The sequence below is a fragment of the Amia ocellicauda genome, chromosome 15 (assembly GCF_036373705.1).
Source record: "Amia ocellicauda isolate fAmiCal2 chromosome 15, fAmiCal2.hap1, whole genome shotgun sequence".
NCBI lineage: Eukaryota > Metazoa > Chordata > Actinopteri > Amiiformes > Amiidae > Amia > Amia ocellicauda.
Window position 1 is genome coordinate 12,301,995 of NC_089864.1, and position 14,998 is coordinate 12,316,992.

At 35.8% G+C, this 14,998-nt stretch overlaps 1 protein-coding gene across 1 annotated transcript in view; it reads left to right on the forward strand.

Annotated features, from left to right (window-relative positions):
- syn3 (synapsin III) overlaps positions 1-14,998 on the forward strand; it is a 93,954-nt gene that overhangs the window by 14,714 nt on the left and 64,242 nt on the right. Inside the window, exon 3 of the mRNA XM_066724347.1 lies at positions 1,809-1,866. Within this exon, the coding sequence (XP_066580444.1) occupies positions 1,809-1,866 (58 nt within the window). The remainder of the gene's footprint in view (positions 1-1,808; positions 1,867-14,998) is intronic.

Here is a 14,998-nt window from a genome sequence, read left to right on the forward strand (position 1 = left end):
AGTGGCACAATGCTGATACACAGTTTGGCTTGTGTGAAGACATTTTCCCCTGGTATTCTGACACTGAATTTTTAAAAGCTTTGACCTCTCCTACGTGAGGTCTAATCTGGCCAATGATCCGGGGCCAGAGTGTGTGGACAGAGCGAGAGGAGTTTTGCCTCTACGTTTCCTCACTCTCTCCTGCATTAGAATCAGTTTTGACATCCCAGTACGAAGTAAGTGTGTAAACTAAGGGTATCAATGGAGCAGTGTGAACTTGTTTACCTTTGGACTAAAGACGGACATTCTGGATTCAAAGGAAGAGCCTCTTTCAGGAATGAAGGCCTCCTTACTGATTAGCAAAACAAATGAATATCTGAATGTGAGATTTAATTGGGTAACATTACTATGTGCTTTTGATGTTTGTAAAGATTGTTCAATACAAATGTTTTTGTGTTTTCTCTATCTGGCATTAGTGTGAATATTAGTGCCCCTTTTATTAAGTTATTAAGATACTGTGAATATCTGATGGCCACTTCATACATGACCAGTAAGATATAAACTATATGTGTAATTTTGAGTATCTTGTATGCATGTTCTGAAGCTTTAGCTGATGGTTCAATCATTCATGTGTCTCAACCGGAGTGCTTCAAAATTGCTTGCCAAAGATACTGTAAGGCACCATTCACAAGGGCAAGGATATTGACCGGGATAAATGCCAAGTCAATCTTTGCCTTCCGAATTTATGCTGTCCACCTCCACCCTACTACAGCCAAGATGCAGCACTTTACTGGAGTCCTTGTATAACCTGTAAAGGACTTTGTGATTCTTTGGAATATTCAATTATAATACACTTGTCTTTTTAACTTTTAATCCTTTATTATCTTATTAAATACAGACATTGTTGATGTATTATTGTTTTTGTACTCTTCTTAAGAATAGAAGATTCTTGATAGTTATATGCAGATGTCTAATACTCACTTACTCCATGGTTTATCCAGGGTTTATTTAGTTGCTTGGTGAAGCAATAGGAACACATCGTTGCACTTTGTAAAAAGCTGATACTGTGCACACACAGGTCAGGCATGGGAAAGTGAACACAGGCCTATTAAAATAGCTTCACAGCTGGAATTTGTTAAATCAAGATGGTGTATCTGACAAAGTAACAGAGGGAAAGAACCTAATGAACATGTTCAGTTCAACATCTGGGAAGCAGAGCAGTTTGAGAAGAGAGAATCGGATGCATTGTTCCATTTATGTCTCCAGTGTGGCTAGCTGTTTATAGCTATTTCACTGGCCTGGCCATAAATATTTAGAGATGGAGCTCAATAAAGCATCTATTTCGGTTAGTGATATCCAGCCAGCCCCGGCAGGGGTGAAAAACAAACTGGGATCGACAGAAAGTTAGATGAAAAATAATCCAAAGTCTGTTATCCTTAGAAAAGTTAATCCTGAGTACAATGGGAGTAAAGCTCCTAGCTAAAGATGCTCTTTTTATCATTGCCCCCCCTCCATGTGTTGTTTTCAAAGAGGCTTACATGAAGACAAATAGCAGATTTGTGATTTGAGTTTTCAACAAAAATCTAATTTGTGCTTTTTCAGATGCATTATGGACAGCACTGTTTTCAATAAGAAATAATTAAGTAATTTCAGTATATGTATATAGCAATTATATGTTGAAACATTTACAATTGTGGGTGTCGAAGATAATGGTAATTATGTATAAATAACAACACATTTAGAGAAAAACATTTAAGACTTTTTAGTTTTTTTTTGTCTTTTGCCAAACTATAAATACAGATATGTCATAATTTCCCCTTGTATTGCAGGGCCAAGTACTTTCGTGGGAAGAAACTTGACGGGGAGTTTGAGATTCGAGTGGAGCAGGTAGGTCCCATTAATCATTATTATTTTATTTATATGTCTCTGTCTGACTCTAATGCCATATGATTTACCAATAAGCATTTGATTATGACAGTTTATGACAGCACCCACCTCACACATACACACACACACATATATATATATATATATATATATATACACACAGTACTGTGCAAAAGTTTTAGGCAGGTGTGAAAAAATGCTGTATAGTAAGAATGCTTTCAAAAATACACATGCTAATAGATTATATTTATCAATTAACAAAATGCAAAGTAAGTGAACAGAAGAAAAATCTACATAAAATCCATATTTGGTGTGACTTGCAAGTCAGGGATTTTGTAGGCATATAGTCAGGTGTATGATTAAACAATTATACCAAACAGGTGCTAATGATCATCAATTCAATATGTAGGTTGAAACACAATCATTAACTGAAACTGAAACAGCTGTGTAGGAGGAATAAAACTGGCTGAGGAACAGCCAAACTCAGCTAACAATGTGAGGCTGCTGAACACAATTTACTGTCAAAAGTCATACACCATGGCAAGACTGAGCACAGCAACAAGACACAAGGTAGTTATACTGCATCAGCAAGGTCTCTCCCAGGCAGACATTTCAAGGCAGACAGGGGTTTCCAGATGTGCTGTCCAAGCTCTTTTGAAGAAGCACAAAGAAACGGGCAACATTGAGGACCGTAGACGCAGTGGTCGGCCAAGGAAACTTACTGCAGCAGATGAAAGACACATCATGCTTACTTCCCTTCACAATCGGAAGATGTCCAGCAGTGCCATCAGCTCAGAATTGGCAGAAAACAGTGGGACCCTGGTACACCCATCTACTGTCCGGAGAAGTCTGGTCAGAAGTGGCTCTCATGGAAGACTTGCGGACAAAAAGCCATACCACCGATGTGACAACAAGGCCAAGCGACTCAACTATGCACGAAAACACAGGAACCGGGGTGCAGAAAAATGGCAGCAGGTGCTCTGGACTCATGAGTCAAAATCTGAAATATTTGGCTGAAGCAGAAGGCAGTTTGTTCGCTGAAGGGCTGGAGAGCGGTACACGAATGAGTGTCTGCAGCAACAGTGAAGCATGGTGGAGGTTCCTTGCAAGTTTGGGGCTGCATTTCTGCAAATGGAGTTGGGGATTTGGTCAGAATGAATGGTCTCCTCAATGCTGAGAAGTACAGGCAGATACTTATCCATCATGCAATACCATCAGTGAGGCATCTGATTGGCCCTAAATGTATTCTGCAGCATGACAACGACCCCAAACATACAGTGAAAGTCATTAAGAACTATCTTCAGCGTAAAGAAGAACAAGGAGTCCTGGAAGTGATGGTATGGCCCCCACAGAGCCCTGATCTTCATGTCTAGGATGAGGCTGCCTAAATCCACAGAAGAGCTGTGGTTAGTTCTCCAAGATGTTTGGGCCAACCTATCTGCTGAGTTCCTTCAAAATCTGTGTGTAAGTGTACCTAGAAGAACTGATGCTGTTTTGAAGGCAAAGGGTGGTCTCACCACATATTGATTTGATGTAGATTTTTCTTCTGTTCACTCACTTTGCATTTAGTTAATTGATAAATATAATCTATTAACATATCTATTTTTGAAAGCATTCTTACTTTACAGCAGTTCTTCACACCTGCCTAAAACTTTTGCACAGTACTGTGTGTGTGTGTATGTGTGTATGTATATGTATATATATATATATATTTTTTTTTTCAAATTAATTGCACTGCACGACATCTAGCCTTGTCTCCATGGAGAATTTGAAATTTGTAACTGCCTTTCAGGATTCTCAATACCACACCCACACCCGCATTAACAATCCCATAATTCTGCTTTTCTAAAAGATGGATAGATTCAGGTTGTTCACAGACTGCCATCAGTTGCCTAAATGACTGCATGTTTGTGCATATATTCCTCATCTTGTACTGTTCCATAATGATTATGAAAATAAGGCATGAATGTCAGACATTGTATTTACATATTGACTGGTGTGATACTTGTTTAATGTTTTGTTATATTTTGCTCCTCTAAGCAATTGAATGAGTATCAATGTCTTCTATTCAACTGTGTGATAGTAAAGAAATATGGTTCAACTTTAAAGGTTTCACAGTTTGGAAATGAAACAAGTATGACTTGTGAGAAAAGCTCCATTCCTTTTGAAGCATCCATGTGCAAGTTTCTAAACTTCTCCAAATTACATCTGCTTCTGTGCTGTTTTGCCAGACACACCCATGCTTTGAAGCTACTGTATTCCTCATTTGCACACATGGGATTTTTGTGGAAGAAGTAGCACAGGTAGATTTTATTGGTCCAGTCTATGAGGGCAGATGTTACTTTGAAAGCCTGCAGGATAAAAAAACCTTACTGCTTAAACAAACCATCTGCTTCCTTACGTTTTTCTCTTTGTGGGGGGGTTCTACCAGGAGGATTTCAAAATAAAGGGCTTGGATGTTTCAGGAAATATCTAGATTTTTCTTTCTTTGCAGAGTACATTTTTGAGCAGACTGATTGTTTTGAAGGGTATGCCTCCCTTGCGTTGACATCCCCTTCCGAGGGGATTACACTTGAAAGCGAGTTGGAGACCTTTCTGCTTCACCAACATATATTTAACCACTCTAAGAAGCAGAGCCAGTTATTCAAAGGGTTTTCAATGTTGCATCATGCTATCCAGTAATTCACAGAGCAGTGAATTACAAGAAAGTCTGTGAGTAAAACCATATGCCTAGTAATGCTTGTAGGCATCTGGTACTGAAAACTGCATGCCAAGGGCATGGCTTCAGCACGTTGTTCGTACATTAGTGTAAATATGTATTGTCATGTTAAGAGGAAGCAAACTGTGTATTACTATAGAATTGTTTAACTACTCTTGGCCACATTCACAAAACTAATGTTAAGTTAAATTTGATAATGATGATAAACAAAATGATAAACATTTAATTTGGTTTTGTTCATTCTTCTATTGAGATAAGCAACTTAAACATAGTATATGACACTTACCCACTCTTTTGTGAAAACGGGTGTTAACTTAGCAGGATAGTAAAAGTTTTATGGATATGACTGTATATTGTGTTTTAATAGAAACATTCCAGTATTATATGATGTGTACTGTAAAAGATATGTATATAATTTTAGGGAAAACTACAGTGAGAGGTATTTTTTGAGAGATGAAGTTCTCACACTGACAGTAAAGCTCTCAAACTGACACAGGCTTATCTGTCTCACTTAGTTTGGTGGTGATTTAATATAAAACTATCTAAAACCATTTTAATCTTACAATTTTTTACATCCACAGTAACATTTACTACAATTACTAAAAGTACTTACAATGCAGCAAAAACAACACAGTTGTGGCATGGCTTTTGTTATTTGTGTTATTTCAAATCATTAAACTTGATATCTGATATCTGGTAAATGGTCCCCATAGTCCTTTTTTTCTTCTTCGTGTACTGACTAGACCAGGAACTTGAAAGTCATTCCACAGGTTCCCCCAGGAGTTGTTTTTTAAAGTAAGGGGTCTCAGACCACTAATATTTTCATATGAGTGGATGTATTTTCAACATCTGCTCAAATTATTGTAATCTGTACTTCAATTACTTATGTTAATGTGAAAAATACACGGGTGCATGATTAATAGACGAACACATGCGGTCACGTTTTTTCACCACAAAATGGCAAACTTATTTTTCTGCATGGTCAATACAATAGCCTTTAAGTGCTGTCAGCTGCCTTCTCCTAATGTTCTCCCTGCCAAGAAGTGCTTCCTGCTGTACTGCTAGTAAATATCTTCAGTTTAGATCTTTTGCTTTCTAAAATATACAAGGCTTTTTGTAATAATAATATAACATTGACATAATATAACAATTAAATAGTTACACATCATGTCAGTTTATCTTCATGTTATCATTTTGATATATGTTCTTTGTTTGATCATTTCATATTCTTTATGAAGACACTGAGGAGCATGAAAGTGGTTTTACTTCACATTAGAAATTAATTAGAAAGGTATTTTCTAAAATAGTTTTCTGATTAGTGGATTGGTGAAACTATAATTATAGAAACAGGGTACATGTTCCTCATTGGATTAGTAAAGTAGCTACTATATTCCCTGTACAACATTCATACTGATTATGTCTCACAATGACCTTTGTTTCTGCAATTTTAGAAAATCCCAGTCAAAATGTGACCATGCAAATCATAAATGAACAGTTCCATTTCCCTCTTTTTGTATTGTTATTACCACATCACAATCAGGTGAAAACCACTAGCACTTTTGTTATTTGTTTAAGAATACATGTTATTGTGTAGAATAAATACATTGTTATATATGCATAGATTTAAATAGTTGCACTAAATGTATGTGTAAAAAATCAAGTGAGCAGGTGTATTGCAGGCCTGAAACAGAAAGCCTAAAGATAGCCATATGATGTAGAATTACAATGAAGTAGAAAGGAAACATTTTGTAAATCAGGTACTGCATGTATAATGCTTGGAAAGTTTAATTGGATGCTTTTATGAAAATAATACATAATTAATGCATCCATTTTAGGAAAAGTCTTTAATTTGAAAAGGGTTAAATAAAAGTTTCTAGTTGAAGAATGCAAATTTTCTCTCTAACAAACTGGTCAGCAACTTTAAATAGATACTGGGACTGGGGAGAAATGCTTTTTCCTAATGATTATGAATTTAATGACCGTTTTAAAAACCTATTAATGTGTGAATAATAGGTAAATTTGTCTTAAATGGAGTTCACTAAATGTTTGGACACGTTCTGCAGATTGATTATTGGAGCTCTTGAGATTTGCACAGTGAGAGTCAGAACACATTATTCCATATTGATGTGCTAATTAATGTAGCTTGTATTTTAGGGGAACAGTTTTGAATACCATTAACGATGGTATTGGGCAGATGTTATTGTGCTATCTCCTCCATTCATCTGCTTAATGTTTACAGCAGCGTACATTTAGGAGAAAAGATCCTCGGCATCACATTTTTCATCATTGTAAAAGACCATTTACTAACACGTGCAGATTTTGCTTTATTGTGAATGCAGCCCTTGTGATTTTGCTTGCTCATTCCAGCTGCCTGAAGGTTTGATATATCTGCATTGTAAGTTATAAATGCCAGTTAATACAGACAGCAAAGTGACCTAAAAGCACTGCCATGGTAACAATGAGAACAAGAGTCCTGTTTCATTGTGTCCAGGTCTCTGATCTATTGGGCCGCTTAAATATCTAAAACATTTGCCTGCCTTCTACAGTTTTAAAGCCAGTTGAAGAACAGGGGATTGACAGAAATTTGAGCTGCTAGGACAGATATGGATGCCATGAATGATAGACTGTGGCTGCAACAATAAGGCTCTGATGATGATTGTTAAATAGACCTTTTAGCTCTCAAAAACAGAATTATTACATTACAGAGTTAGATAATACGCTTAGAAACAACTTAGAATTAGAATTAATGATATAATTAAATAGTAGTAAAGAAGATTATTAACAAAAGATGAAAACATAGCAATTTCAAAATATTAGATGTTTCTCAGACTTTTGTATCTATTATAAATTTGGTGTTTAAGACTTTTCCTTGTTACCCACCTGGTGCTCTTTTGTGTTGAGTTGTATACATTATTACATTTGAAGGTTCTTGCTTTAGAAGCATTCTGAAATTATCTTTTTGTTTAGCAATATTGTAGCTTAATATTTAAATCTCATATCACTTTATAGTGATGAAACATATTTGTAAACCTCCTTTTTACCGTCATTCAGAATATTGAATATTAAAGTAAATTGTATATACCATATCAACTCTTTCAATACATTAAAACATATACCATTACCTGTGCCATATTTTAACAGCACTAAGCATCTGCACCTTGTGGTTTAATTTACTGTAGGATAGAGAGAAAAACAGCTCATTCAATCAGTCTCTTAACAAGTCTAAATCAAGATATTGGCAATACTTTGCAATTAAAATGTTTTAAAAGTCGTTTTAACTGCATTGGCATGTGATCCCAGCCACTGAACCTAGCACTTCTTTTTTCAGCTCCTTGTCTGCTCAACTGTTTCCCACATGCCATAGCCTCTCGCCCATAGCTCCTGCTGCCATATAAGGTACCAGCTAGAGCTGTTTCAATAACAAACCTCAGAGCCCAGTGTTCCAGGCCTGATATCTCTGTGACGGGCACTCGGTTCAGGAACAGGAGAGTGGCAGTCGGAGGAACCCTGGAAAAAGTCCATAGAGGCTGAAACCGCTGGAGCCCCCTTTTTTATCTCCCACCACTAAGAACAGTGGTTCTTTCAGCCAAGTAAACATTTCTCTCCACTTTCCACTAACGGTTTTCCCATGGCATACGTGTCGTTTGTATGGTGAAATATTGACCCCTTTGCATGTATCCAGTTTGTGATTTCCTGGTCAGTCGCAACAACCCCGGCCATAAACGAATGTGTCTAAAATGTTTGGAAGCTGTTAAATAAAATCAGTTCTTAGTTTATAAGCTCAGGTTATTCATGAGTTTTAATACCCTGTTTCCACTAGCCACGTTTAGCTGCACCTCGGTGTGGCTGTGCCATGCTGGGAGGTTTCCACTAGGGCTCAGCTGCACCTCCGCCTGTGCCTGAACTAGTTTCAGGAGCACAGTTTCGTATATAGTATTGGCTGAGTCCCAAACTGGTCTGTGGCACGTACTGTGACGTCCTGACGCAGTCCCGGTTTCTACTTTTGAATATCTTGTATAACTTATACTATAAGACTGTTAGATATCGTAAAAACATTTCAGCCCAAAGTGTATTGCACTGTAATGTTAGCGGTATTTCAGCCTCGAGTTTAAAACACTAAATCCCAGAGTGCCGAGCGTCCCAGATGCGGTTTGACCTTCCGTGTCTCAGTCTCTTCCTAGGGCAGCTGCACCCACGACACTTGAGTGGAAATGCTGCGGGTAGAGTTTAGGTGCACAGTTACGGCACGGCTACGCTGAGGTGCAGCTGAACGTGGCCAGTGGAAACGGGGTATAAGATATCACAGTCCCCTTTTTGTAATTTACATATTTTATCAGGGTCCACTGTGTGCCAATTAAGTACTTAATCCACAATGTTCTTGTTTTTTTTCCCCATCTTCGATTTAGACAAGAATTCTAAAAGGATTAATTGAAAACAAATCAGTGGAGACTTAATAGGATGAACTATATTTCTGAGGCCATTAAGTGGAATCAAAATATAAGGGTTTAAAAAGTAAAAATCTACCACAAATATGTTTTGCAGTTATCTATGAGGTTTATCCTTATGGTTTATGACTTTTAGTTTAATCTCATTTACTTTGCACCATGTTCTCTAGACAGTGCTACCTCTTTGCTAATAAAAAAGGCACCCAAAAGTGCAGTAATTGTCTTCCTCAATAGGGGTTAACCAGGATACAGCATTCTATATGGTATCACAATTGTACAGTACTGCAGTGGTTTCTAATTAATGTCATGTGTATAATACTCTTACCATGTGGGGAAATACATTTAAGAATACATTTAAGAATATGCTGACCTGAGGCAGACTTTTTCTTGGTCTGATATGTGGATATGTAGGATTTCCTAAGCATCTCTCAGATTGATTTTTCCCATCAGCAATGTTACTTACCCATTTGTGTTTAACTGCTATCATTCTTTTCTATATTCATTCCTCTTAATGGACAATAGATTCTGATTGTGAGGAAATTTGAAGTCCATGATTTTAGATGTGCTTTATTTTTTCTTTAAAGCCTTTGTAGATGTTGTCCTTTTGAATTACTCAGGCAGTACTTCTGAGATGCTCTGTCAGTTATGGTCACTACATTTGTCTAAACTACTACTTCAAAGCAGTGACAGTCTGTCTTTCAATTCTGGAGGTCCACAAACTCCCCTCAAATCAGGAACTGTCACAACACAGTGTTAGAATTGCTAGGCACGAGAGGACAATGATTTGATTCTGGGTAATATTACTTTATACTGTATGCGTAAATATTTATGCGTGACACATTTTTGCGAATGTTCCTATTTTTTGAGTGTTCCAATGCCTAATTCCACACTGGCTAACCCTGATTATATACTGCCAGACATTTGTATCAGATATTGATTTAAAAAATACTAACTGCAGTACTATAACATAACATCAGATACAATATAAATGATTATGCAGACAATCATACAAAATAAATAATGCACAGATTTGCGAAGAATAATCCAAATAATTGAAAACAAAGATCCCCTCTTTTTTTTTTTAACTGCAGATTTCTCTAATGATGTAACACTTCAAGATTTACAGTCCAGATAGTCTTTTTGTGTTTGGACTGGTTTCATTAAATTAAATTAAATTAATTATATTCAGTGTCACTATAAATTATTTCTTGAGTATTTTCACTGTAGTGATTTGGCGATTTTTGCGGCAATTATTACCCGTGAAAATATTTGTGTATACGGTATTTACTTTATATTACTTTTGTCTTCCTGGACTAAAAACACACGTCATGAGAATCCCTTGATTGGCACTTGTGTCTAACTCCTCCAGCTTAATCTTTTCTGTCCTTTCCCATTAGTGTTCACAGCTTCTCCCATTGTCCTATTTGTGCACATTGTTCATTATCCTCTGGTGATAGCAGATCTTTGTTATTGTGAGAAAAAAATATTATTTAATCTTTCATGTTAAGGAACCTGTCATTTCCGTTTTAGTCTGTAAGACGTATGTTGATTATCTTTCACCTTGGGAATGCATATAATTAACTTTTTAAAGCTTGTTGAATACTTAATTACCTGTAACACAACTCATTTTAAAAGTTTATTATTATATTCAAAGTCCTGTAACTGACCTTTATGGTTGTTTATCTGTAGTTCAATGTCATTTTTACATTGTGTATAACAAAGGAAATAGAGAGAAAGAATTGCACAAATCAATCCCAGAGTGTTTAATACATTTGTTGGATGTCATTCACAGAACATGGAGAACTTGTGATCCCTGAAGATAAATGTCTTTAACAACACTGAGTCATAAGTTATCATAGATTTTACAGCGTGCATTGGGAGAGCATAGATTTGAACACATGAAATGGTTGATAAACTTATCTAACCAGAACAATAAACAGACTGTCCACTTACTTTGCTAGTCTCTGTGGGGTTGTGAAATGTGTTAACGTAGTGTACCATGAAGTCACTTGGGAGAATTTAATGTCTCTGAAGAGACCAGATTAGTTTTGAAATTAAAGTTTCAGGAAATAATTATCTTGGCAAATGAGCTATATTCAGAAGGACATCACACAAAAATATGCCTTTTACATTTCACATTCAAACATATTTTAATAAATGATCCACAGGGAACAAATTGTATTTATTTTATTAAGATTACAGACCAAAAATATCATCCAATAATAGAGTGTCGAATCGAAACAAGTGCCAGAAACAACTCAAATAGTGAGGGAATGGATAGCAAGTCTTTGGCGAATGCTCTATAAGGCGTCTAGTCAATCTCAGGCTTAAGAGAAGATGTACTTTGAAGTTTATTGTTGTGTTAATGCGAGCTAATTCAAAGCTGTAATCAAATCAAAGTCAGTGAAATGGCACATTCAATTATGCCAAAAATACAGCCTGGTTTATTTGAATTAGAAGTTTTCTTTATAAACATTATCAGAAATTAAAAGTTACTGGAATACTTTTAAGCATAAACAAGTGTCTGGCAGCTCACTTTCTAATACAGAGATCTGTAACCCTGTTCCTCTGGACCCTTAGAGTGCTCTGTGTTTTTGTTGATACTGAGGTTTATATTATTTAATTGGTCCATTTATAGTTACGGTTAAATTTCCATGATTGTGTTTGTTGAGACCCAGGGCTGCAGACCTCCATCAAAGTATATGGTGTGAAAAAAGCAGGATGAAGTTAATCATATTTACATTAACAAATGACTAATCTTTATGGTGTGTTTATTATTTTAGGCATAATAATGACGCTAACTATAATGATGAATAATGGTAATAACAATCATCATCAATTTTGATGTGCTATTTGAAATGAGTTGGAAATAATGCATCAGTGTGCAGGCTCAAGTAAAAACAGATTAATAAAAATTACAGCTCTACTGAGCAATTATCTGGTTCTTACTTAACTCAGAATTTGTTGATTTGAGCTTAATTTATTTCCAGATATTTTCATTTTGCCAATATTTTATATGTGTTTGTCAAATGTTTCTAATGGGATGCAATAATTATAACTCAAAACCAATTTTCAATAAGTGATTCTACACAACAAAGCATCATACACTGTGCTTTGTCTTTTCCAAACACTTGAAACAAATTATTTACAATTTTAATTATTATCATTATTTAGAATTTTACAAAATATATATTTTAGGGGCTGCGGACAATGGCATATGGTGCATATGGAGGCACAAGTACAACAGAGAAATATAAATAGATTTTTATTTTATTTTGTATCTCCCTAAATATATTCCTTTTTAAGAAGATTTGAAGATAATTATCATGACTATCTCACCACATACATGGAGTAATGTTTCATGCATTAGTATTAATAAGATCATCTTTAAAGTTGCATGTTTACATTTCTGAAAAATTCCTTTTTGTTGTTTTACTAGTTTTATATTCTTTATTATATAAATACTGCTGTGTTTGTCCTTGTAGTTATTATTATATGGTACGCTTATTTTTTTATTTCTCCTTATAAAAAGCAAAGAAGAAAAACAAGCCCCGAAGCCACAAAGAATAAGTACCAGTAGGTTAAAGGGAATACTGACCAGTCTTCCTGAGACCAGTGGAAAATTACTTGTCCAAATAATAGGAATATAAGACTCCCAAGGCAGGAGTCCAATATATTCAAAGAAATTAAAAAACAAAAATACAAATACAGTAGGTGACTATATACACACTATCACAACAAAAATGTAAATTAGATTTTCTATTAATATTAAGCAAAATAAATAAAATGTGGTTATATATAAACATGCTTTAAACAGCTGAAATGGGGGAACGGATCATTTATAGAATAAACTGGGAGTATATTAAGGTTTTTCAAGAAGGCAACTTGAGCTTGTTTTTTAATTTATTTATATTTAGAGTTTCCATTATGATTGTGTAATCTCTGTCTGCTAAACACTAACATTGTACTGTTACACTGCAGTCCCTTGTTAATTTATTTAATGTCTCACATCTTATTACATGTGCTCTTTGTATTCCTCTGTGTCTGATAGACCTCTAAACGTTGGTAAATTGGTATATTAGTGTGATGCAGAGGTGCAATGAGCGTCAGAGAGTTTAAGAGCTCCTTTCGCATTCCTTGAAATGCACCTTGTCTCCGTCTGTGTGTATGTTAACCTGGATTTGAGTCCCGGCTGGAAAACTGACACTTGACTTTCAAATGCAGCTTTTGAACCTGGCCTCAGCTGAACTTACCCAACATCTATTAAGGTTCTGAAAATATTTCGAGCTGAAAGGGTTTCAGATGAGCTCAGTGTGTCGCTGCTGGAAAAGAGCACTTTGCTAAACTGGCACCATATTTGGAAGCCGCTGCTGTGGTTGGATTGCTCTGGGAAGGGTGGTCTTTTGCAGCCTGGATTTTGGCACACAACACATTCATTAGCCGTGTATTAAGAGACTAAACGGTGTTCTGTATGGGACCTAACCATGAAGAGAAAGAAACACCCCTCCTTGTCCCATTTTATTTCTTTTCCTTTTATAATAATAATTATTATTATTTCTATTTCAGATACATCTTAAGATAATACCTTCTGCTATGGGAAAGCATAATAACACTTAAGATAACTCATCTGTGTATATAATTTGATGTGCATTTACTTTGCTTAGTCTTTCTGTACAATTGTTGCAACAAATATCGTGTTGATGGTGGCAGGTCATTTATCTTTAGGCTTTTTTCATTTCAGAATGTTTTCTGAAGAATCGGATTGTTATGCTGTAATACTTTCTCCAGTAGAAATAGATTATTATAAAAACAAAAACAAAACAAGAAACATGCAAACTGATTGCATAAACACTTCTTGGAAAACAACCAATCAAACAAACAAGAAATGAAGGCTTGAAATTCGAATAAATCTTTCTGTATACTCCATTAAAAAGATTGCATTGGGGTAAAAACTAAATTAGTGCAATTGTTTGTTCTGCTGACTGCTTCCTGATTTTCTTTCCCAGGGTAGGAATTAATCCAAGAAGCAGAATACATTATCATAATGGTAACCATGGAAGTCTGAAACAGACCAGTTTTGTATACCTCTGAATTCAACTGCTCATCCCTGTATCTGCAGCAAGGATTAAGCCAAGGCTGTCAGAGAGATGAACAAATAATTGTTTGGGGTTTTATTTCATGCAAGGCTTGTGGTTTATCTGGGCACAGCAATCTGCATTGTGTACATGGAGCTGGATTGTGTTATGAAGGATGTTTGCCACAGATTCTACATCTGTGCTCCCAAGCTACTTTTGGCAGGCAATCATTGTGAGGACACAGATGTTTCATTCAGTGCTTTGTATCTGTGGAGAATCCTTGGAAAACTAGTCCAAAGATGTGTCCTTGAAACAAGGAAAGCTCAATAGACAGCAGCAGAGGATTTAAATCTTAGAGGAGTGCTGTTGTACTATAAATGAGGTTAGCATTCCCCACCTCCACCTCCCTTGCCCAGATTTGTTTGTGTATTTTAAATACAATAGCTGAAGCCCATGGTTATAAAGATACATTTTATGATTTTATTTTTCTCATCCTTCACAACTTTGTCTGTGATATTAAAGAAAGTTAAAACACAGACACTTTGACTTCTGTTGTAATTAAATGTTAATTGTTGACTCCTGCCTTGAGCATTCATCATATCTGGTGACCTCTCCCTGTCAAATACCTATCTGAAACCAACCAACCTAGTTTTTTTCTCCACAACTGATAGACGAGTGATTCTGAAGGAATTATTACAATTGTAAAGCTTTAGTGTGATGGAAATAACAGCCCATTTCTACAACATTGTCCAAATGGATACACATAATTTAAGATTCTGATATATATTTGAACCAGTTCAGTATACAAGTATCTTTGTATTTTTCTTCTTTCAACTCTCACTTATTCAGCTATATCCCTCTCTTGAACTCAGAAGATGTCAGGCAGCTGTCAT